Genomic DNA, 22,749 nt, shown 5'->3' on the forward strand with positions numbered 1-22,749 from the left:
GGCTATGACCCACCAGGGATTTGGGGCTGTCGACGTGTGCTGTGAGGTGAGGCTGAGCAGCTCCCTCGCCAAGTGGGCAGCTCACACAGCACAGCATTACTAAAGGCAGTGGGTAAACGAGCTGACACCCAGCAGAGAGGCTCTGACACCGCCTCGCCCCGTGAGGAAGCTGCAACGGCCCCGGGGCAGGGGCCGGGAGGGGAGGCAGCGGCGCGGAGGCCCCGTCCCGGAGTCCCGCCCCCGCCGCGCCGCTCCCGGGGGACCACAACTCCCAGCACGCCCCGCGCGCGGGCTCACCGAACCTGCTGGCCCGGCCGCTGGCAGGGCTCAGCCAATGAGGGGGCGCGGCGGGCGCCGGGCGGGGTAGGCTGCGGCGGCGGGGCGGGGCCGGCGGCGGCAGCGGCGGCGGCGGGAAGGGGCCGTGCCGGGGGCCGGGGCCCGGCGTTGGCGGCGCGATGCCGGTCCACTCCCGGGAGAAGAAGGAGAACAACCACGATGAGATGGAGGTGGACTACGGGGAGAACGAGGGGAGCAGCTCGGAGGAGGAGGAGACCGAGAGCTCCTCCGTGTCCGAGGAGGGCGACAGCTCAGGTACCGGCACCGCCTCACCCCCCCCCCCCCCGCGCCCCTCGCCCCGGGGCCGGGCAGCGGCCTCCCGCCTCCCCCCGGCCCCCACAGCGCCGCCGGTGCCCGCCCCGCCGGGACCCCGCCCCGCGGCCTTTCCGCCCCGCCCCGGGCCGGCGAGGGGGGGCCGGCTCCGGGCAGCAGCGGGGGTCGCCGTGCTCCCCTGGGGGCTCCCCTGGGGGCTCCCACGGGGGGAAGTTGCCACCTGCCGGGAGCCTGGCGGCGTTCCGAGGGTGCTGCTGCCCCGGCACCGCTCCCAAGCACTGGCCCGTGAGGGGTAGGGCGCTGTGAGCTGGGCAGGTCAGGCAGCTGGGAAGTGGCACTGCTGCTGTAACTGAGCCACCTGAGCGCGTTGGAGCCCTCAGTGTACTACTAACCCGCGGGCTAATTCGTCACTATTTGGTGTTAGAAGGTCTTGGGTGTTATGTCCCGGTATATCTTTATGTTCACGCTCCCTTCGTTTCAGGGAAAGCCCTGCCCTGGCTGTGCCATGCTGACCTGTGGCACTTGCTCCCGTCTGGGCTGTGCATAGGCTGCTGAGCTGCTGGAGGCCGCAGAGGCACGGTAGGGACAGGGTCGGCCACACTGGCTCCGCAGAAGTAGAGTGAAGGCTCTGCTGGTGCTGGGAAAGTGTGGCTGCTGTGCTGGGAGACAGCAGTCGTGCCCTTGATCTGAGTTAATACTCACTGGAGCAGAGGTGATCCCCCAGTAGAGGCCTTGGCTAATCCCCAAGTCCAGGTAATCTGCCCAGAGTTTATATAGAGCTTCCCGTGTGTCTTTTTTTCCCCCTCCCTTCTCCCTTATTTCCCTGTGCCTCTGAGATGTCAAATATCACTGACAGAACCCCATTTTACAGCTCTAGCCTGCTGATCCGTGGCTGCCTGCTTGGATAGAACTGCTGGATGCCACTACACTGCCAGCAAAATGATCATAAACACAGTGATTTTATTTGTGCCTACATTAACAACTGATTTGGCAAAGCAGGAATAGAGATGGGTAGTCCAGAGTAGATGGTACTGAGGCCCATACATCTCCAAAGTAGGTAGGGATTTGTTTCACGTAATGTATCCCCAGCTGAACACATTTGGTTGGAAGCTGCTTGAAGAGCAAGTCATTGTTTCAAACCCTTGTGTTCTCTGTAGACATCTGAGTACGTTTGACAAGAACCTGAAATGAAGCTTTGGGTTTAACTTGATAAGAAAATAATTTGGTTTGTGTTCTCCAAAATGGCTGCAAACTGACCCCGTGGGTGGTAAGCTCACACAGTCATCAGACTCTCTTCAAAGCTCTCCTGTACTGACACATGAACGTGCACACAACTTTTATAAACAGTTGGGCTCCAGTTATGGGTCGAGAGTGTATTGATCCAGCTACAGATCTGCTGCTGAGGAAGACTGATTGGTCTTTCCTTAATCACATTAAGTGATTGAATTGAAAAACAGGGCCAGAAAACTGTACTTTAATTGTCACGGGTCGGTTTGATGAAAACTAAGCTGGGCAGCATCCCTATGTGCTGGTGATTATGCTCAACGAAAGGCAAACTTGAGTGCGGATACAAGGACAAGCAGCTGGAGGTAATCAAGTTTTAAGTTGGAAAAGCATGTCTAGTTTGTCCCTGTTTGCACAGCAGCGTGCTCCGCTCCTTTTAGATGCGACTTAGGAAGGTGTGTTTCAATTCTTTCATTATCGCTATTGTACATGGACTAGAAAGTGAATTCTGTATTTTGGAAAATACACAGACATGACTATTCCCACCTAAACGTGACTATTTTTCAAAAAAGTTCTAACATACACAGCTGAATGAAGTTTGTTAAATCTTTCAGAGGAAAACAAAATAGTGTAGAGGAGGAATACACAAGTTTATTGGGCATTATGGGGGTGAGAGACAGGGTTGTGAAGGGCTCTTTGTTGAGGTCCAGGAGCAGCACTGCAACAATTACCCCAACTTACTTAGCCCACGGGAAGTCTAGGGTCTTCGAGTTTGTGTTACAACAGATTATGTAGTTTATGTAGATTACAATTAGATGCTGTCTAGGGGTGCCTTTTCTTCATCTATTATTCTAGCCGATCAGTATGTCTAAAAAAAATATATATATCTCATTTTCTATGTGAGAAAGGAGCTTGGTATGACAGATGTAAAGTTATCTCTTTCTCTCCTCCAGCTCCCTGGCTCTGGAGAAAGGAAAAATGGCTCTGTTAGTTCCAGCCACTGACTTTTTTTGTTCTCTTCAAAAAGTTTGCTCTCTTTCAAAACCTACTTGTACTACTATATGAAGTTTTAACCAGCTGACACTTTAAAACCAAACTTTGGTGTTTACACGTCCACAAAGACGCTTTGGTCGATTTCTTTATTTTTTTATTTTTTGTTTAATTTAATTTTATTTCTGTCGAGGGCAAATCATTCTGTTATCTTTTCCTGGTCTTGGTTTCTTTTGGGATTGGGAGGAAGAAGGAGGAGCTATGTTTTAAGTAAATGTAGTGTGAGAGTGTTTCTTTACAACAATACCAGAAACCCTCCAGATAATTTCTGTAGCATTCCGCAGAGAAATGCTTTTAAGGGAGCACTTAGAAAGTGATGATTACAGGAAATTGCATGCTTGTCTTGGGGTCTTGACAAATATGAATGTACTCCATGGAATCGTATTGCTTCTACAGATACAAGATGATTAGCACTGCAAGAAATAAGTCTTAATTAAAATTAGTAGGGGAAAAAAGAAAGATTTAGAAGGAAGAGATTTTTTTTCATTAAATTTGTTCTATGCTTTACTTGCATTTGGTGGTTTTTTCTTGCCCCCCCCCCCCCCCCAGTATTTGACTGAGAATACGGAAGATGTGGTTAGGAACAGCATAACATGCTCTTGAGAGCTGGCACTGTTTCTATCCTTTTCCTTTTGATGATACATATTTAGTTTTTTTCAATTATTGACCAGGGTATACAATAGCGTATCAGGGATGAATAAAAAAGCCACAAGTTATGCTTGCCATCCCAGATGAGAATTTGAACATTTTTGTAGAGCACTTTATATAGGCCATAGCTTATTAAAAAGGACTATTTTAGGTGCTGTTACATTTTAAGTACTTTTTTTTGTGTGTCTTAAAACTGAGCTGTGCTAGTTAGGGAGTTGGACTACTCAAATGCAGTAGGAAACAAATGACTGCGATTTCAATGGTGTTAAAAATGCCCCAAATGCTTTCTGCAATACAGAACTTTATGGGAAATTTGAAGCGTTGAGACAGTTTTGGCCTGTTAGCAAGTACTTTAATATAAAATGAGAAATATTCCGTCTCTAGCAATACAAATTTTCAACAGAAAAGCCATGAGGTTTAATCTCAAAAATTACTTTTTTAATACTAAATATTTCCTGATCTGTACATTGTTTAATGCTGTGGGGAAGAGTTCCATAATTGGGAAAATGAAGGTATTTCAAGACTCTGAAAATCTGAAAAAGGTTAATTGGCAGAATAAAGGTGAAACAGCAGAAGAGTGACTTAGCGTGTCAGTTGCCATTCAGTATTATAGGTAGAACATAGCCTTCTAGGCAGGAAGTCAAACATCTTTGAGTGTGGACCTAGCTGAGGGGAGACTGGAGAGAGCTGTGTTTTATTTCAACATCTACAGGAGTATCAGCTGTGCCCTCACATCCCAATGCATGCTTGTTTTCTTGCAGCAGAAGATAAAAATGTAAGATGCAGTCGCTTTCAATCTGCATTGATCCTCAGAAAGGGCCACAGTTCTAATATTATTATTTTTTTATTTGCAGTCCTTAAGCATGCCCAAGCAATGAAATCCATGTTAATTTAAGGAAAACTTCTGAATGAATTATTTACAAAACACACTTAGAAACAAAACCATACCTGGAAATGTCTGAAACGTGTATGTGAGCTTGAGAAGCAAGTGGGAAAGCCATCTGGATCCCAGGGCTTGTTCCTGCCTGGATTCATGGGGAGGTTCCTTCAATTTTTAATGCAAACTTATTTTTATAGCACACAAATGCTTCAGACAAGACTTCAAGTAATGTGACTGGCACATTCCTTAAATCTGGCCAAGATGAAAGTTGCTCAGTCAATTTTGGCTCAAGCGTTGCATTGGACAGCCAACTAAAACTTTGTTCTTTAATCTGACTTTCGATCTTATTCTGAGTTCTGGGATCTGCCTTATTTATGAGACTAATACTTTAAAATGAAAGTGTCTTTTAGCAGCCTCATATTCTCTTCTCACACCCTTCTCAACATGCCAAGCAATTTTTGAAGTTCTGACTTCAGATTTTCTCTCTTCAGGCTATCCCACGTTTTATAACTTTGTAAAGGCTGCCTTCTATTGCTCATACTCACTATAGTGTGAGGAACTGCAATAAGGCTTTGATTTGGACTCGTGTACTGCTCCATTGCCTGTTGGTTTTCACATCCAGGCAGAGAGGGCTAGTGTGGTGTTCAGTCTGAAAAGCTTGTGATGGTTTCAGTATAAAGGTACGTGGACTTAACTTCGTACTTCAAGAGGTTTAAGTGGAAGATCCGAGCTACTGGCTCCTCTGAGTCAGGGAGGTGATGTGCACGCCCGAAGGTACTCCTTTCATCCCATCACCTTTGCAATTTGCCATGCTCTTTTGCAAAACAATCAGGAGGAACGCTGACTTTTTTTTTTTTAAAGCTGGTATAGGAGACAGCATAAAGCAATTGAAGGTGTCTGCTGTAAAGACGTGGGTGAGGAAGAAGCAAAGGCTTTTGAAGTTGTTTGTGGTCTAGAAGAACGGATGCAGAGCATCCTGCTTTGCCTCTCCATCAGCAACTGGGAGTTTTCTTAACTCCTCAGCTGGGCATGGCCCCCTCAGGACAGCTCTCACACTGGGGCCTGCTTGCACCAGTCCAGCCCCAGCTCCTGATGGTGTGGCTCTCCATTCTTCCTGTGATTGTTCATCATCAGTCACTTGTACAGGAGCAATTTCCTTGAGATGCTGCTGCTGTAAAGCTGCTTCAGCATATCTCTGTCTTCCGAATGTGGCTTAGCAGAGCCTTTTTTTCACTCTTCTTTTTAAAACGCTCAGATGGGCAGGGCTGATGGAGGAAGGGCAGGAAGGAGTGAAGAATTTCGTAGCTTCGAGCCTAGATACTTAATTTTTTATTATGGAGAATTGTGGTTAATGAAGCACCGGTTTCATTAATGCCTTGGAAACGCGTCTCTTTGACAGAAATAGGGTTTTGAACTTGCCTTTTTCTACCTTATATTTGCTGAAGTACAGCAGAAGGTTGCATGTCACTAAAATTCAGCAGTTTTCCATTATGTGCTTTTCTACTTGTTACATACATCTTTTGAGATACCGTACCTTTTATCCTCTTGAGTTGTGCTTTGGTAAATCTAAAAGAGCAGAGGGTGAGATCCTGTGTACAGGGAAATGAAGCAAGAAATGCTGTTTTGAGGAAAGCCTTCCCAACTTTTAGTTTATTTAATTCATCACAAAAGCAAGGAAAAAGGTAGATAATGCTTTTTTCAACAAAAGGAAACTAAACTAAAACTTTTAGTTCAACTTTTCAAAGCACTTCAGAAGCTCTGGAAAGAATTTAATGTTAATAACTCTTGTTCCATAAAAGCATATGAAATCAAATTTCTTCAAAATTCTGGATTTTGCAGGTTTTGCTGTTAAGACCTGTTTCATTACAAATACAGTGTTTTTAAGTGGTCTTTATGACGAGCTGCAGATATTTCTACATGAGTAACTGAGACTCAAACAACTGTCCCAATTGTAAAGGATGAAACCTGTTTTCAAAACCAAGTGTTACATTTTTCTTTTTAACTGATATTATTAAAACTAAACTTTGAATTATGTATGACAAATGTAATATTTGGACTGTGCTTGCTTTCTGCGGATTGCTTTTGCTCATACTAACACAAGGATGCACTTGAATTTTCAGTTATGGCAAATAAATCTTCATGGGTAATGCTGCCTTTCATCTGACGTGCTATAAAATGTTTAATTGTTCTGTTTCTTACTTTCTTCAGGCGTACTTCGCATTATCAGTTACAAAATTTAGCCTCTTGAAGACTTACAATGATGTAATCTTGCTTTGAGGAAGAAAAAGTGCACTTTATGGGGTTTCTTTCAGACTTAGACCCAAGTTTCTTAACCTCGCAGTTCATGTGACAAATGATTTCTTATAACCTGCTGTAAGATAATAGAGGTTGATCTGTTTTTGGCTAAAATTCAGATGTGTTGAAAATTTGCTAGAAAAAAAATCCAGTTTATTTGTTTATGTTGTTTACAATGTGTTACCTTTTCTTATTCTTAGAAATGGATGATGAGGACTGTGAAAGAAGAAGAATGGAGTGTTTAGATGAAATGTCCAATCTTGAAAAGCAGTTTACAGACCTCAAAGATCAGTAAGTATTTTAATATTTTAAGTGCCTCGTTTGAGGGTTTGTTCCATGAGAATACTGTGTGCAGCTGGTGTTCCTCGCTTTTCAGATAAGCGGATACTACTTTAGGAGAAGAATAAGGATTGGAAGTTCTGAAATGATTTGCAGACAGTTGCTCCAAATTATTTTCTGCAGGCTCTTATATGAGAGAATATATTTGTTTTCATATATTTTATATATACATATATATATATAGAGAGAGAGAGAGAGAGAGTATTTACTCTGTGTGTGTATATAAATATTTTATTTCTGCTTTGTTGTAAGAATGCTTCTGAAGTGTTGCTACATAGGGCTGACATGGGTCTATTGCATCTAGATGCTTAGCAAAACCAAGGAATTGTGACCTGTGGAGGTATGTATCAAGATCCTTGTCCTCCTTTTATATAAATGTGACTTGCATAAACAGATCCAAGCACTGTCTTTGCTACACTAGAAATGAGTTTTTTTTTTTGCAAGGTATAAAAGCAGTTTTTATAGCCAGTACTAATGAAAATTTCCTGTGGCTACTGCAAACCAGAAACCAATACTGGAAATGAAACCTTTGTTAGCTCTTTGTCAGTAGTTTGCCATAATATCTGCATCACTCAGAGTAAAGACCTAGTAAGTAGAAAAGAAGAACTGAATAGTCACAGTTATTCAGAAGAGAATCTCGTTTGAGTTAGACCCAGTCTTCTGTATGTATATAAAACTTATTTTCAGATGTGCCCAGGTAGGCTAGATGTATCTGTTCCAGTTTAAATTGATGGGAATTCGGCAATTAACTTAACCAGGTACCTGCAAAAGAAACATTCAGGAAACCTTGTCTATTCTTGGGCATACATATTCTAATTGAAAATGAATCAGTTGTCATTGCATTCCAGATGAGCGTTCATATTGTGTGATAGCTCTTTCTACTGGAGATCTAAGATAAATAATAGCAAACTTTATAAAATAGGGAAAGAAGAAAAAGATGCTTGAATAACAGGGTGTTCCTCAACCAGCAGCAGAGATGAAGAAGTGATTGTTTTATAGGGAAACTAAATTTGGATCCTATAAGTGGGGTTTACACTTGTTGACAGCAGTTACCCATTTTAGGCAAATCACTGTTTGAAATTACTGGGTAAGCAGTTTTAGTTCATCAACTGCTATGTGATACCAAGTGCTTGCAGCACCCAGGCCTGATTTAGCTGGAAGTTGGTGCTGTGTAATCTGATGTTAGTGATGCAGCCAGTCATGTGCGCTATGTACCTCTGCTTATGTTGTTGTTAGATTATTCTGCTGTAGCTAGATGTTATTGACTGCGTGCATAGCATGCTCATCAAGGACTGAGAACACCAAATTGGTCTTTAATCAGCTGCAGGCTATGTCATTTGGCTGCAGGTCAGATTGAGTCTATTATCAGTTTGCAGATAAGTGGGAGTGATCACTATTTAACTATAGCTGTGTTAGGTACATATGCTTGAACTATTTGAGTTGTCATCAAGATAAAATGAAAATCAGGCTGGTGTTGCTTCAAGTGAACAGCCAGTAGTTCTCAAGCAGGTCTTGATTTTTTGGTATGTGTGAACTTTCTTCTGTTTAATTCATTACTTAAGCAATACACTCTAAACAAGTAAAAAGGTAGCATTGCTGTCCTGAAGAGGAGACTGCATTAAAAGGTAATGTTTGATGTGTTCTCAGCACATACATGGAAGTTTGTATGTGCTTGCCTCAGTGTTGCCACTTTTGATTGTGGAGTGCAAAGTAAAAACATGAGAACAGGATGAGCTGTTTATGTTGATGATTTTATCTTTTAACATTATATTTAATTAACTAGTTATGAAGAGTGGAGTTTTGTTGTGATTGAAAGGCTTGTAATTGATACTACATCAGGTAAAATAAAAATACCGTAATATTTCCTTTTGGTGGGAATGGAAGATGGCAGTTACACGCTATCCCATGACGTTTTGATGGTATTTGATACGTGGATTTTCACAGGGGATGGAATGAGGGTTGCTTCAATAAGAGCCTACCTATCTTTTGCCTTGGTTTGTGGTAGGATGAGAGCAGATGTGTGAACAACAAAGTGGATGGGATTTTCTGTCCACAAAATGTCTCTCCTTCCCTCCCTTCCATGACACAAGCATGGAAAATTCAAATGGTAACAAATCTTAAATTTGCTTCAGTGGGTGTGCCATAATGTTAACAAAGAGAGGCAGATTAGGTCTTTAAAAAATATTTCTTCTAATTTGTTTGCTTTAATTTTTTTAATGTTCATTTTTTTTAAGACTTTACAAAGAAAGATTAAGTCAAGTGGATGCAAAACTACAAGAGGTCATAGCTGGAAAAGCACCTGAATATTTAGAACCATTGGCAGCATTGCAAGAAAATATGCAAATCCGAACCAAGGTGGCAGGTAGGCATAAAAAGTAAATATTTCTGTTTCAACAGTATAATGTTGCTATGAATTTTAAAGGAAATCTTTTTTTTTTTTTTTAACTTTAGAATTGTTAAAGCAGTGTGTTTTAAAGCTAGAAACACCAAGGCATGGTTTTAAACTTAAAATAGTTTTCAAGTCAAAATGAATAGGTTGCTTGCTTCTTTCCACAAATTGCCTGATAACATTACATTAAAAATATGGCTCATTTAGGTTTCATTTAATGTCTGGCTGTCTTTGTGTAGTGAGCATAAAATTATTGAATTAGAAACAGTAATCATTTTTATTAGTCAGAAGATTTGGGATCAAATCTGCTCACATGGGTTATTGTTGAAATGAAGAAGTATGTAGATGCCATCCAGTTCATTCTTGTCATCTTAGAACATCGTGTTTTTTCTGCTCCTCTGGTCTATGTCTCTTCAGTCCTTTGCTCCCCTCCTCTTGTTCCAGTCTGGGGAAGGAAGAAAATCCTTGTCCTTAACAGCTTTTATGTAAACTGCATTTTAGTGAATGTTTAGGTGGGCTTTTATGCTCATAGAAGAAGCAGGCAAGAAGTCTTATCTTCTTCTAGGATACAACCGTATAGTCATATGGAATAGCGCTATTAAGGGACATCTACAACTTTGTCTTCCTTATGGTAAAGTCTTTTCATTCTGTAGCTTCCTAAAAGAGTGATTCAGCTGTCCAGGGGTTACCTGAAACAGGCAGTCAGAGACAAAAGGCAGACAGCTGTGAGAAGTTATGCCAATGTCTTTTCTAAAAAAATTCAGCGGAAGCAGTACGTCAGCCAACTGGAAAATGACAAGCCTGCTATGTTTTTTATAATACTAGTAGCACATAGTATGTTTTCATTGGTACTTTTGACGGCAGACTGTGAAATGAAATTGGAATCTTTTGGTCTATTGCATTTCTCTCCCTCCTGGTCATCTCCGTAATGCTTTCCCTCAGATGATGACCTGGAATTCCTGGGTTTTAAGATCTTTACCGCAACTTTACTTGACTAATCCTAAGCAGTCCTCTTGTGTTTAATGGTAGATTCCCAGATGAACTTCCCCAAAAGTTTGACATGAAAACAACCTTAACCCAAGCTGTTGGTTTTCAGTTTTAAATGTGACTTTCTGTCAGTGCTTTCATGTAGGTGGGTGTGGATAGGGAGAATATTAAAGATTTTCCTGATTCGAGTCTTCAGCAGCACTGAAGATGCATGTTCCAATGTAAAAAGAGCCCAGGGAGAAGACTACGCGTTTCCTTGAAGTTGAGACTAGAAATCAGATGTATTTTTTTTCCTTTTGTCCTCTACTTAATGAGATTCACAGAGTTGTTCCATAGGACACCAGAAACTGCAGAATGGGTCTATTTGCCCTTGCTGTTTCACAGCCTTGACAGAAGTGGGTAGTAGCAGGACTTGAGCTCCAGCAGGTCCAAAGGACCCACTTGTTCCTTAGGGAGGGGAGGAAGGGGGGGAAAAAAACAAAAACTACGGATGTAATAGAAAAGAAACTTGTTTTCCTCTGCTCTCTAAGGCAGTGAGCACTTCACACAAAACATGAGTCTTGACTATTTCAGCAAGGCAATGAAACATCTCTGTTTCTTCTAGGAACATTTATACCCACACTGCTGATTTCAGGCAATTAAACAATGATTATAAATTGGTAGGTGTAAGAAATAGTCCTAATGCTCAGAAGCAGTGCTCCTTGTATTGCAAGAAGGCTGGTTCTAAGAATGGAACAGTCTTGTTAATTGATGTGATTTATTAGTGTTGTGCTGTGCAAAGCAAGCCTCATTCCAAATATTAATTTGTAAAATCTGTTTTCTAGCTGCTTAACACCCCTCCCCTTGTTATTTAAAATACTAATTTCAGAATAGAAGAGGCCATCAAGTACTTTCCGTATTTGAAAAGTAAGGATATCCAGGATAATTTGATCAGAAATATGAAATAGACCTGTTTTGTAAGGTTAGCATGATCTGTTGACTGATAAGGGAAAAAGTGAAAATAGCATTTATTTTTCATCAGATCTTTAGATTTAAGAGATTACTTGTACTTATTTTTACTTTGTAAAGGAGCTAGCCACTGTAATTGCCTAAAGTAATATATCTATATTTTCCCTTTTGTACCTATTTTGGGATGTGCAGGAAGTCCTAAAAGAGAACTTTGAAATCAGATGTCACCTAAAAAAAATTAATATTGTTGTAATTTGCTTGATTACAGGTATCTATAGAGAGCTTTGTCTGGAATCTGTGAAGAACAAATATGAATGTGAAATTCAAGCCTCTCGACAGCACTGTGAGGTTGGGCTAGCTATTCTATATTGATAGCTAATTTCATTTGTCTTTACTGTGTCATGTTCAGTGCGTACTTTTATTATTGCAGTTATTTTAATGCATTTGTTTTGTGATATTTAAGCCCACGTTAAAGTTTGTTCAAAGCATATCAAAATTGTCTTTATATTAGGTTAGATTTAAATATAAAATAAGTTATCTTATTTTTCATTAGCAAGTTCTTATTAGATTTTTTTTAGCCTTTTTTATGAAATGATTGCTAAGAACAGTAGCTAAATTATCTACCATAATTTTAAGAAAAGGTACACTACACTTTTGTAATAATAATAGTCTTATTAAGTCTTTTTAAAGTATCTTGGTCTGCTGGTGGAAAGAGTTGTCATTTCAAAAGCAGTTACGGGAAAAATACGTTTCTCTCCTTGAGCATAAACACTTGTATTTAAGTATCTAAATACTGCATACTGTTGTACAAATACTCAAGTACATGCATGTCTGATCCTCTAGCCTAGCTGCTTAGATCCTGAGGTTTGCATCATAGTCCTCCTCAGCCCCCCATTACAGTGTTTTCTTCTTTGCTTGTTTTCTTGTTTACTTCAAGGTATAATGTAGGACTACTCATTACTGACTTTCTTCATTCCTGTGAGTTCTCCTGAGGCTGGACAGAATGCTGTAAGACTGGCAGGGTTTTCCATCCACAACTGAATGATTTGCTTTGGCTATATATTATTCCTCTTTCAGGTGGTTCTTCTTGCTTGTTTTGCTGCTGTGCTTCTCCTGTGAAACCTTCAGAATTCAAAAGTGCACCATCCAGTAAGGGTCTCTCAGGGAGAAAGCTCTTCAAAGTCAGTAGAACTGCTTGTAAAATCACTGTTACACTAGAGCACAGCCATTCAGCTTCTGTTGCCTGTAACGGCTTTTCACACCTTATTTGTCACCAAGTGCTTGCAGCAAAACAGGTGTCTAAACACAAACACAATTTAATTTTAAAACGGTCTCAGAACAAATAACGCTCATCTGACCTTTCAGGTATACATAAGAAAGCTTTTGTCTTTTCAATTCCAGTGGGGAATATTTTTATTTTTAGTAACAAGGGGTTGAAAAATATACGAAAGGAGGTCTCTGGAGTGTAAGTACATTGTGACTTGAAGGGAATGTTAAGCATGACAGCCATCTATTGCAATAGGAGTCCTTGTTTTCTTTATAACTCTTTTGCTTCACACCTGCATACTACCTTGAACACTGGTTAAGGTAAGTTTCTGTTGGTGTGCTGTACTGTGGGCAGGAGCAGATGAGGTGCAGACATACACTGACGTGGCTCTAGGGACCGCAACTTCTGGTTGCAATGTGGTACCTAATAGTTACATACTTGTGCTGCTTAAGCTGCCTTTTTTTTTTTTTTTTCTGTAAGTCCAAGTCTCTGTTTTCCAGAGTTGTTAGAGATGCTGCTCAGCGAAAATGAACTTTAAAATGTAATAGTTGGCTGCATTTCCTACTTGTGTTTTCAGGAAGTGTGCAGATTTATGCAGTACATTTATTGTCTTGAAGCTTGGAACTTAACTTAAATTGAAGTTACTGTTTTAGTGTGCTTAGTGTGTTCAGAAGCTGCCTTTAAAAGGGTAACTCATCTGTATAGGTACTGTGTAACTTTGGCATCAGTCCTATATGGTGAATTATAATTGAGAGCAGTTGTACTACAAAGTTGATTTTCTCATTGTCAAAGGCTTAGAGATGGAAGAGAGGGTAGACTACAAAATTCTGTAGAAAGTTCACACCAAAGTGTTTCCATTTATCTTAGGTGTGTTTTTAGCACTTTTTATATACAAAGGTTAAAGGTTTGTGTTAATCTATTTGGGTCAGAAATTATATTTTGAAAGAACGAACTAGCATACTTTTCTAAAGCAGTTTTAAAGTGTTTCTCTTAGCTTTAAGGTACACAGTTTTGCTTTCACAACTTTCTAGACCATTAGTTTGTGTGCATAAGAAGTTATTTTTGTTGTGAGTAGGTATTTTTCAGTTCTCTGAAAATAGGCAATTATAAATACTGTAATAGTAGATGATACTTCTCTATCATTGACTACAGTCTTGTTAATATTGGAGGTGGGTTAATAAAGGACTTTCCATGAAAACATTAGCTTTTTTGATCTTTAAAGAAAATTGGAGAAGAGCTTAAGACTTTACAGTTACTCATCGCGAATAAATCTTTGCTACCCAAAAGGAAAATACTGTATTTGTGTCAAAATACAAGTAGCTATTCTGGAGATCTAGCTGTGTGCTTTATATACTTAGTTATTCTTGGTTCTGATATTTGATAACTGTATTTGTGCTTATGCCAATGGATGTGCTGTCTCTGAGAAACCAGGATCTTGTGGTAAGGAAATGGATATGGGGATACGTTGTATGCTTTACTGCTTCTGAATTTTTTTTATCTCAAATCAGTTCTTTCCTTCCACTGAGCCTTTAAATAGTTCTTATGTATGTTTAGGTGATAGAACTTAGTCATGTATAAATGCCTAATTTCTTTTGATTTTAGAGTGAAAAGCTTCTGTTGTATGATACTGTACAAAGTGAATTAGAAGAGAAGATTAGAAGACTTGAAGAAGACAGGCATAGCATTGATATTACCTCAGGTGAATGGAAATTAAAAGTGTTTGGTTTGTTTTAATGTTGTAGCTGCTGATTAGTTGGTTGACAGTACTCGTAATATTTCTGGTGAATTTCAGGTTATCCGGTAGAATGCTGTTCAGAACTACAGTGTAGGCTTTGGGAGGTGGGTTTAAACTTAAATTTAAGGTTTAATCAAACTTAGTCCAGTAATTGTCAGCATCTTTTGTGTGTTTTGAGAATATTAATCTATGACTGCATAATCATGCAACATCTTCATTCTGTTCAGAAACAGCATCTCACCAGAAAATTTCGTATTTCTCATTTCTGGACAGTGTTTTTTACTGTAAGAAAAGCCAGATGTGCACATTTCTGATTCATAACATATTCTTATTATGTCTTTTCAGAATTATGGAATGATGAGCTACAGTCCCGGAAGAAAAGAAAGGATCCATTTAGTCCAGATAAAAAGAAACCTGTTGTTGTATCAGATATCCTTTTACTGAAATTGCTGTTCTTCCTGGTAGCTTTCGCATAGGGACTTTTACTATATATGTCATTGATAAGAAGTTGAAGAGAGAATGCATTCTCAAAATTGATTTTGGAATGGCAGATATTATTCTAATTCAGATTAGAGAAACGTAGTTGAAATTGAAATTAAGAATCTCTAACTACTAGTTTCATATTTGACTTTTCTAACTTCAGAAAATAGAAGTAATTTGTCTCACGTTTCAGGTATTTGGTGAGTATTTGCCATCATTTTTTCAATATGGCTGGTTAGAAAGGAAGGACTTCAGAGGTCTGAATTAGGCACCTTGTATATTAAGGAATATCCTGTACATAATGAAGAACGTATCTTGAAGTGTGCTCAGTCCAGCTGCTCTTCTGGAAAGCAAGGAACTTGGGAGAAGAGGCTTAGAGCAGAAAGGTGTAGATAGTTATTACAAGTTAGGAAGAGACTTTTTTTCTTGTGCAGAGACATAGAAAGGTGGTTACCCTGAGATTAAAAGCTCTTCTGGGCATGAATGAATAAGTAATAACTTCTTGTAACTGGAGCCACCTTCTGATTTTACTAAAAGGATTAATTTGGTGAAAAGAAAATTGAGGTAAAATGCTGACCTTCAGTGCAGTGGGGATTCAGCCTGATGATCAGCTAGCTACAAAGCGAAAGAAGAAACAATTAGGTGTTATGTTCACAGGGTATAACTTGACTGGTGTAACTTCTGATTTATAACTTTGCTTGTCATATTGGGATATCTGTACCTCAATTTATTACTCCTTAACAATTCTATAGACTTTAGAACCTTCTTTGATTAACTGTCTCAGTTCTTGGAATTTTTAACTTTTAAAATTTTTTGTGTGCTTGGGATTCCTGTAGAGTCAGTGTAGTATTTAAGTATTTTGTGTTGATGACTTCTTTTTAGCTGTAGATGAGCATACAGTGCAGCTGAAACTTCTTAGGGTGTAAGACCTAGGAGACAGTATCATCCTTCTTAAGAGAAAGAAGGAATTGTGTTTGCAAACTGAGTGTTCTATCTCCCTTCTGGCCCTACCCCACATTACAGGATAGAGATGTAATGGCTTAGAAGATGCCTGAATCATGGAGACTGCCTGTAAAAGAAATTGTCTACTAAATACTGACATTATGTGGCATAAACGCAATTTTTATTGCTAAGGTGTGCTGCAAAAGAATCCTGTTACTTTCACATGGTTTTCTGACTAACCGGGAGGATAATATATGAAGAAATAAGGCTTTGACAGAATGGTCACTTTCTATTTTAAAATGTTTTTAAATTTAGTTTCTGTATTTATATTATTTGTATTATTTGTTTCTTTTTCTGTACCTGTCCTAATTGAGACACACTGCATCAGGATGGTTGATTTATCAGAACACGTCCCAGATGAGTGACATGTACTAATAACAACTGACATTAGAATGTGTCATACATGCAATTTAGTGGAGATGTTTTTTAACTAGTGCTTAAAAGCCTAGTGCTGTTAATCAATACAGATTACAAATGCCTTCTTTAGTTTTAACTGCTTTTGGAAATTTCAGTGCCAGGGTGTGAAAGTGCATTCCTTTAGTTCTCAGTCATCGTTGTCTTTAGGAGGTCAAGATAAACAGCATCTGATTCTGTGGATTTTGAAATACCTTGCCATTTTAAGATACATTCCAAACAGAAAACATTAACATAGTTTTAGACCTAAAAGCCCAGCAATTTCAGTCATGGTTTTTAGCGTCTCCTACAACTCAAGCTATTCTATGATTCCGGGTTGCACAATTCAAAGATGCATTTATTATTACTGAGCTTTCACTTCACGTATGTATTTTTTATGTGAGAGCTTGTCAGAACAGGTGTTAATATCTTTCTACAATCTTCCAGGTGTTTTTATTATCACTGTTTAAAAGAGTATTCCTTAACTTTTCCACGCCCTTATATAGTTTATATGTTACAAGACCTTGATATTCTTGAAGACTGGACGACAATAAGGAAGGTAAGATGAAAAGTTGAATGCCAGTAGCTTCCTTTGGGTTTTGTGTGGGTTCTTGACTGTTTCTTTTGCCTCTTAAAAATATGTAAATGTGTTTTGAATACAATCAAGACTTAAAGCAGATTTTCATTTCTTCATTGGTCAGCTAATGCTTCTGTTCGAGCTATGTTATTGCTACTTTCTCCGACTCTACCTAAATCATGCAGAGGAATCTGATAAGGGAGTGGAAGAGCTTAACTCTAAAATGTGTAGACCACAATTTCTGTGAAAGAGATGAGATTTCTCAGAATTTCTACCCAACTGTGTAGACTATGATAGGATAGTTTGGTAGGATTTTGTTTTAAATAACAAAATTTGAATATATGTCATATAGTATGTTTTCTGATAGTAAATTGTTTATTTTATGAAGACTTCTTCAGCTTTTCAACATTTTTTTGGTATAAAGTATAACTATTTTTTTCCCAGATTATAAGAGGATCAGGGTTTACAGGAAGATAAATTTATTTGACCAGTTAATATATTTGGAAAAAAATAAATCCAACTTCTGGGTACAGAGTGTCATATAGGATCTTTACCATATTGTTAATACAACTTGCTGTAACCAAATGCTATCTTTGCCTTGCATCTGCAGTTGGAAGATATCCCATAGTAAGCTAGCAAAAATCAGTGCTTTCTAGCTTATGGAGTAGGAGACTACTTTATGAGAATTCAAAAGCTTGCTGGGAGACGGCATTGAGTCTATTTCCATACGGCTTTATACTTGTAAATATTTCCTAAACAAGAAGTAAAATGTGGTTCCTATGTGAAAGCCCGTCTGAGTGTTTTCTCTACCTATCACATCAGAGGCATAGACACAAAATAGCTTTCCCTCAGTTTCTTTGTTGTAGTGTAACATGATTTAAAGCTAGAATCTGATGGGGATTTTGCCTTTTATTGAAATCATTTAAAAAAAAAAAACCTTAGTTTTATGTTTTTTAAACCTACTTTGCTACTGTGTGAGCTTGTGAGTATAGCTTATGAATCTGAAGAGTAACTGCTTCAGATGACACTTTCTTTTTCAGAATCAGAATTAATGTAACTTTGCATTTTTGATAGAATTACATAACAGCAGTTTTGAGGATTTAATTTAGAAAATTTGAGTTATATAAAATAAAAATTAATTTAAAAAGTGGTTCTCCCCTCCGTCCCAAATCCTGTTTCAGTTACTGAGTCACTGTTCAACACACTTTTCAGATTTGTTCTGATTGTGTTTTTGCATGCAAAAGCAAGTATCTTGAGCTACACTGCACAACACAATTAAAGCTGACAGTTAAGAAAAAAGACTGTTTGCTGACGAACTTTTTTCTGTGTGTGTGTTTCAAGGCAATGGCTACACTGGGGCCACACAGAGTAAAGCCGGAACGTAAGTAAACATTGTCTGGTTTCACAAGACAGAACTTGCTGTGTGCAGTGATGCAAACTGCATCTAGGCAGGTCATATTTATCTTAGCCATGGTATACTGGTGGAGGATGGGGTGAGGTAACTGGCAGATGTGGCTTTTTGCCTTTCTCTGCTCTCAGGTGCTGATAATTGTAGCTTGACTACTAATGATTTTATTGATGGTAAATTGTAGAAAATTATCCAAAAAAATTAGACTTCTAAAAGTGGATTATACCAATAAATATTGGTAAGCTATGCCAATGTTTACAAAACATGAAGCAGAAAACTGAGAAACCTTAGGGGAGCTTTCTAAAAGCAGCTCAAGTTCACTGCAAGCTACAACTCTGGAAAAAATAGAGGTCTGATAAAGGAGTGGTAAACGATAATTTGGCCTGAGGTGAGAAGCACATTAAAGCTAGGTAAAAGCTAGGTAAAATCAAGTACATGAGGAAATGGGAGAGAAAACAAGTAGGTGGTATGTTTCTTCAGCGATGCATTACTTACGTGCATTTTGTGATAATGCATTGATGAAGAGGTTTCAGAGTCTTCCATTTGCAATCTTGTCTACATTGCATTACTCCATTTGTGAAAATTCATACACTGAGAGAAGAAAACTTCTATCTGAAAATGGAAATGTAACTTTTATCTGACTGGAAATAAAAAGTTATCTTCTAATTTTCATCCATTTGGAGTTAATTATTTAGAAAATGGCTACTTTTGACAATGGAAAAACTGTGTGTTGTATGTAAATAACTTACTGAAAGTGTGTTTATAAATTTTGCTGACTTCTGCCAGTTGATATTAAATCCCTTCTTATTGGTCATTTCAGCACCTGTCAAATTAGAGAAACATCTACATAGTGCTAGATCTGAAGAAGGAAGGCTCTATTACGATGGAGAGTGGTATGGACGTGGACAAACGATATGCATCGATAAGAAAGATGAATGTCCTACAAGGTAAAGATCATTAATTTTATACCGCTCTGTGCAGTCCTGTTAAAGCAAAAGATAACATGATGGCATTGAAGAATAAGGCTTGTTTGCAGATAGTGCCAGCTTACTAACATTTATTAGTTCACATTGGAAGGCAGGCATTATCAAAGAAGTTTGAGCCCTTGGCTTCTGAGAGAGGAGTAAAGGTTGAATTTCACTGAAGGTAATGTGATGTTTTGTCAGGGTGGTATCTCACTAGAGGATTTCAGCTCTTGCTCATTTCTGAATACCTGGGATTGCAGTGTGCGGCATTTATTTTTTTTTTAGCAGGGATTTTGTTCCTTTGAGGATTTGGTCTGTTGGCCAGCTGAAAAATACTTAATTATGGAAAAATATTTTCTACTATTAAAGATAAGCTTTGTTTTTCTGTTGATTGATTGATTGCTCATAAATAAACCAAATAGAACTTTTTTTTAAACAGTGTTCCTTCTCATAATTAAGTTTCTCCCTAGTCTAAATATGACAGTGCAAATTTGGTCGACTGTTAAAGATATCTAAATGTGTTTTTTCTATATGGATTGTATTTGTCAATTCTGTAGTGTAAGTATATTTTTAAAAAATAGTTAAAAGTATATGTTAAATTCCACTGAATGGGATAAATCAGTCTAAGAGCAGAGTGTTGATTAAATAAGCATTGCTACCCAGGTAAGACAGATATTGTTCCTCAAGGAAAATAAGCATGAATTGGGAGACTTTGACTTTATATAGCAGTAGTTTACTGTAAAACTGTCTGTTTCTTTCATTCCCTGGTGAGGGAGAGCAGATTTTTTTTTTTTTCCAGCGCTGAAACAAAGGTGTTTTTTTTTTCAGAGCTGAAACAAAGGTGTTTTAGTAAATTATATGTTATTTCTGAAATTTAAAGAATTCTGAAGTTGTTCTGCACAGCATAACAGTTGTACTCTGTCAAAAAAAATCTTCCTAGTGCCCTGTGTCTGACAGTGGCCAAAAGCTGATGTTAGCATACAGCGGAATTTCCCCAGCTTTTCAAGATTTCAGCAACTGTTAATGCTGACAGTTTCCCACAGGGTGTTTTGTTACACTCAGTATGCGATGGATCTTTCTTCCACTAACTGTTTTGCTCTCTGTTTTTGAGCCATTTTTGTCATCAATTCTATTTGGAAAAAAATGTTTTTTTTTCAGTATTTGTATTAAGGTTTACCACAAAAAGCATAAAAGCAAAGTTCATGTAAGAATGATTCAATTAAATTCAATAAATTGGGCTTTTTTTTCTTTTCCTCCTGTCTGTCTTGAGTTTCAGACTGTTTAACCTTTTTCTGGATGTTTTCCAGCAGATCTGTTTTTTACTATGGGTAGTCTATTGTTTACTATAGGTGACTATTCATTTAAACAGTTAAAATATTTGTAGATACTGTGAGGGTTTTCTTATAGCAGGAGAAGAAAACAGTTGGCTGGAAAATCAACTACCTTTATTGAAGACGTGCAGTTACTAAAGAATTCTGCTTGCGTTTACACCTACTGCGTACTTTCATTTACAGTACAGAAATACAGCTGCAGTTTTGAGGTTATTTAATTACTTCTAAGATGTCTAAATTTTTTGTGTTTTTTCTCTCCCTGACCCTTCTTCCCTTGTTTTCTATAGTGCCATAATTACAACAATTAACCATGATGAAGTTTGGTTCAAAAGACCGGATGGAAGCAAGTCCAAGCTATATATTTCTCAGCTACAGAAAGGAAAATATTCAATAAAGCATAACCACAACTGACTATTGATACCAGAAATGAAACAAGTGGTATTGCCATGCTTGATGTGCCATGGGATGAAAGTTGTATTTAATAGTGTTTTGTATTCCTTATAAATTTACAGCAGTATCTGATGTGTATTTGTAGTGCTGTATGTAAACTTCATATGGATGGCCTTCAGAAACCTGAGGACGTTAAATCATGTTGACAGTTTTACCTCTAAACTGGGTCCAGTGCCTAAGGTATGAAGTACGCTCTTCAAATGTAATGGCTCAGAACTTCTCATTAATAGGCATATTTGTAAAATGAAATTAAAAAAAATAAATCCATAGTTGACCAGTTCGTGTGATAAAAATGATAACCACAGTTACCAGCAACTCACTTTGTTTTCAGTGAACATTGTCATGCTTCTCTTGTGGATGTAAATTTAGCCTGTTCAGCTGTTGCTTTTAAATAGATTGTAACATGCATAAGCATTCTTTTATCCAAAGTGGATCGATTTATTAAAATCTGCCCTCAACAGCTCTGCTAGTTCTAACTGCGTTATATTTTGTAAGGTTTACTATCTTGCTTATAATGAGACAAAGCCAATATTTTGAGTTACAATTTTTCAGGAGCATTTTTCTAGCTTAGGACCCTAGTCTATAGTAAACAAATTATTGGTGATTTTTTTCTTCTCCCCCAGATTACCAGCAAAATTTATGCATAAAGTAGACAGTGTTGCTCCAACCTGTTACATGCAGCCTACAAAGGATGGCTGCTGTGACAATTATGTAAATATTATTGCATGCTCTGCTTATTTGGTCCATGTTTTATGGAATACTATGAATTTTTTTTCAAAAGGAAAACATCTCTCCAGAAATCATTTAAGTGGGCAAATTTACACTGACTTTTTCACCAAACACAATTTTCCAAATTTCTGTAACCTATTTTGTCTTATCGTACACCAGAATTACTTAATGCAGTTTTAAAAGCTGAATTTCCCTTGAATCTTATTGTTTAAGCCATGGAGAAAGGTCCTAAATCCTTAATGTTACTGTGATGTGCTTGGAACATCTAGAATGTTAGATGGGATCATTGAAGAATTTTTAATATGTTGGTTATATGCACTTTAATCTCCACTTATGATGACTCTTCTTGGAGAAAGAAAGCATCCATTTGGTTTAAAAGATCACAGCAAATAAGTATTTTTATTGTAACATAAAAATGGTTTATTCCTATATTAGTTGTCTCTTTTAGTGCAGGGTAGTAACTACTTTCCAAATGCCAAATCGGTTTCTGCTGAGTGATGGTTTTCTACAAGTGTATGACAGTAATAATCAAATGTATATAAAGTATCAATTGACGTTGGCTTTTAACAATATGAACTGTATGTATACAGTTGTTTGATAATCTTTTTGTAATAAAATATTCGTATTTTTTAACTTAGTATATAAATAAATCATTGGTGGTAGTGAACATCTTGTATTTTGTTTTGCTTTTTGGTTTTCTAGTCTTGTTGGCGTTGCTCATGTAACAAATACTAAATCAAAAGTTGTTTTCAGAAAGTGTAAATCTTTTTAAAGACCTTTGACTTGCATTTTCTCTCAAAATTTGAGAGTATGTATAGATGTGTATCTTTTGTTTTACTTTTTTCTGTAATATTTTATGCAAGCAATAATCTGCACTGTTTATAAAATCAAATTTAAACACCGTTAAAAACGTTTTGGTTCCCAAAGAGCTTAAATCCACTTGCATTTAGGGTGTAGTGGGGCTGTGGTTCACCTCTTTCCTCTTTTCTCCCCTGTATTATGCACCACACTAGTTGCAATCGATTATTTCTAAAGCTGTTTCT

The 22,749-nt window shown here is 38.1% G+C and overlaps 1 protein-coding gene across 1 annotated transcript; it reads left to right on the forward strand.

Annotated features, from left to right (window-relative positions):
- The first annotated feature begins 360 nt into the window (after positions 1–360).
- Positions 361–22,373, forward strand: BRMS1L (BRMS1 like transcriptional repressor). Its single transcript, XM_080594897.1, has 10 exons — positions 361–591; positions 6,907–6,997; positions 9,280–9,407; positions 11,638–11,717; positions 14,239–14,335; positions 14,717–14,800; positions 16,741–16,805; positions 18,165–18,204; positions 19,052–19,178; positions 20,815–22,373. The coding sequence occupies exons 1-10, from the start codon at positions 456–458 to the stop codon at positions 20,936–20,938; spliced, it is 972 nt and encodes a 323-aa protein (XP_080451023.1). The 5' UTR covers positions 361–455; the 3' UTR covers positions 20,939–22,373.
- The last annotated feature ends 376 nt before the right edge of the window (positions 22,374–22,749 follow it).

This window comes from Anser brachyrhynchus, assembly GCF_964034855.1.
Source record: "Anser brachyrhynchus genome assembly, chromosome: 5".
NCBI classification, from domain to species: domain Eukaryota; kingdom Metazoa; phylum Chordata; class Aves; order Anseriformes; family Anatidae; genus Anser; species Anser brachyrhynchus.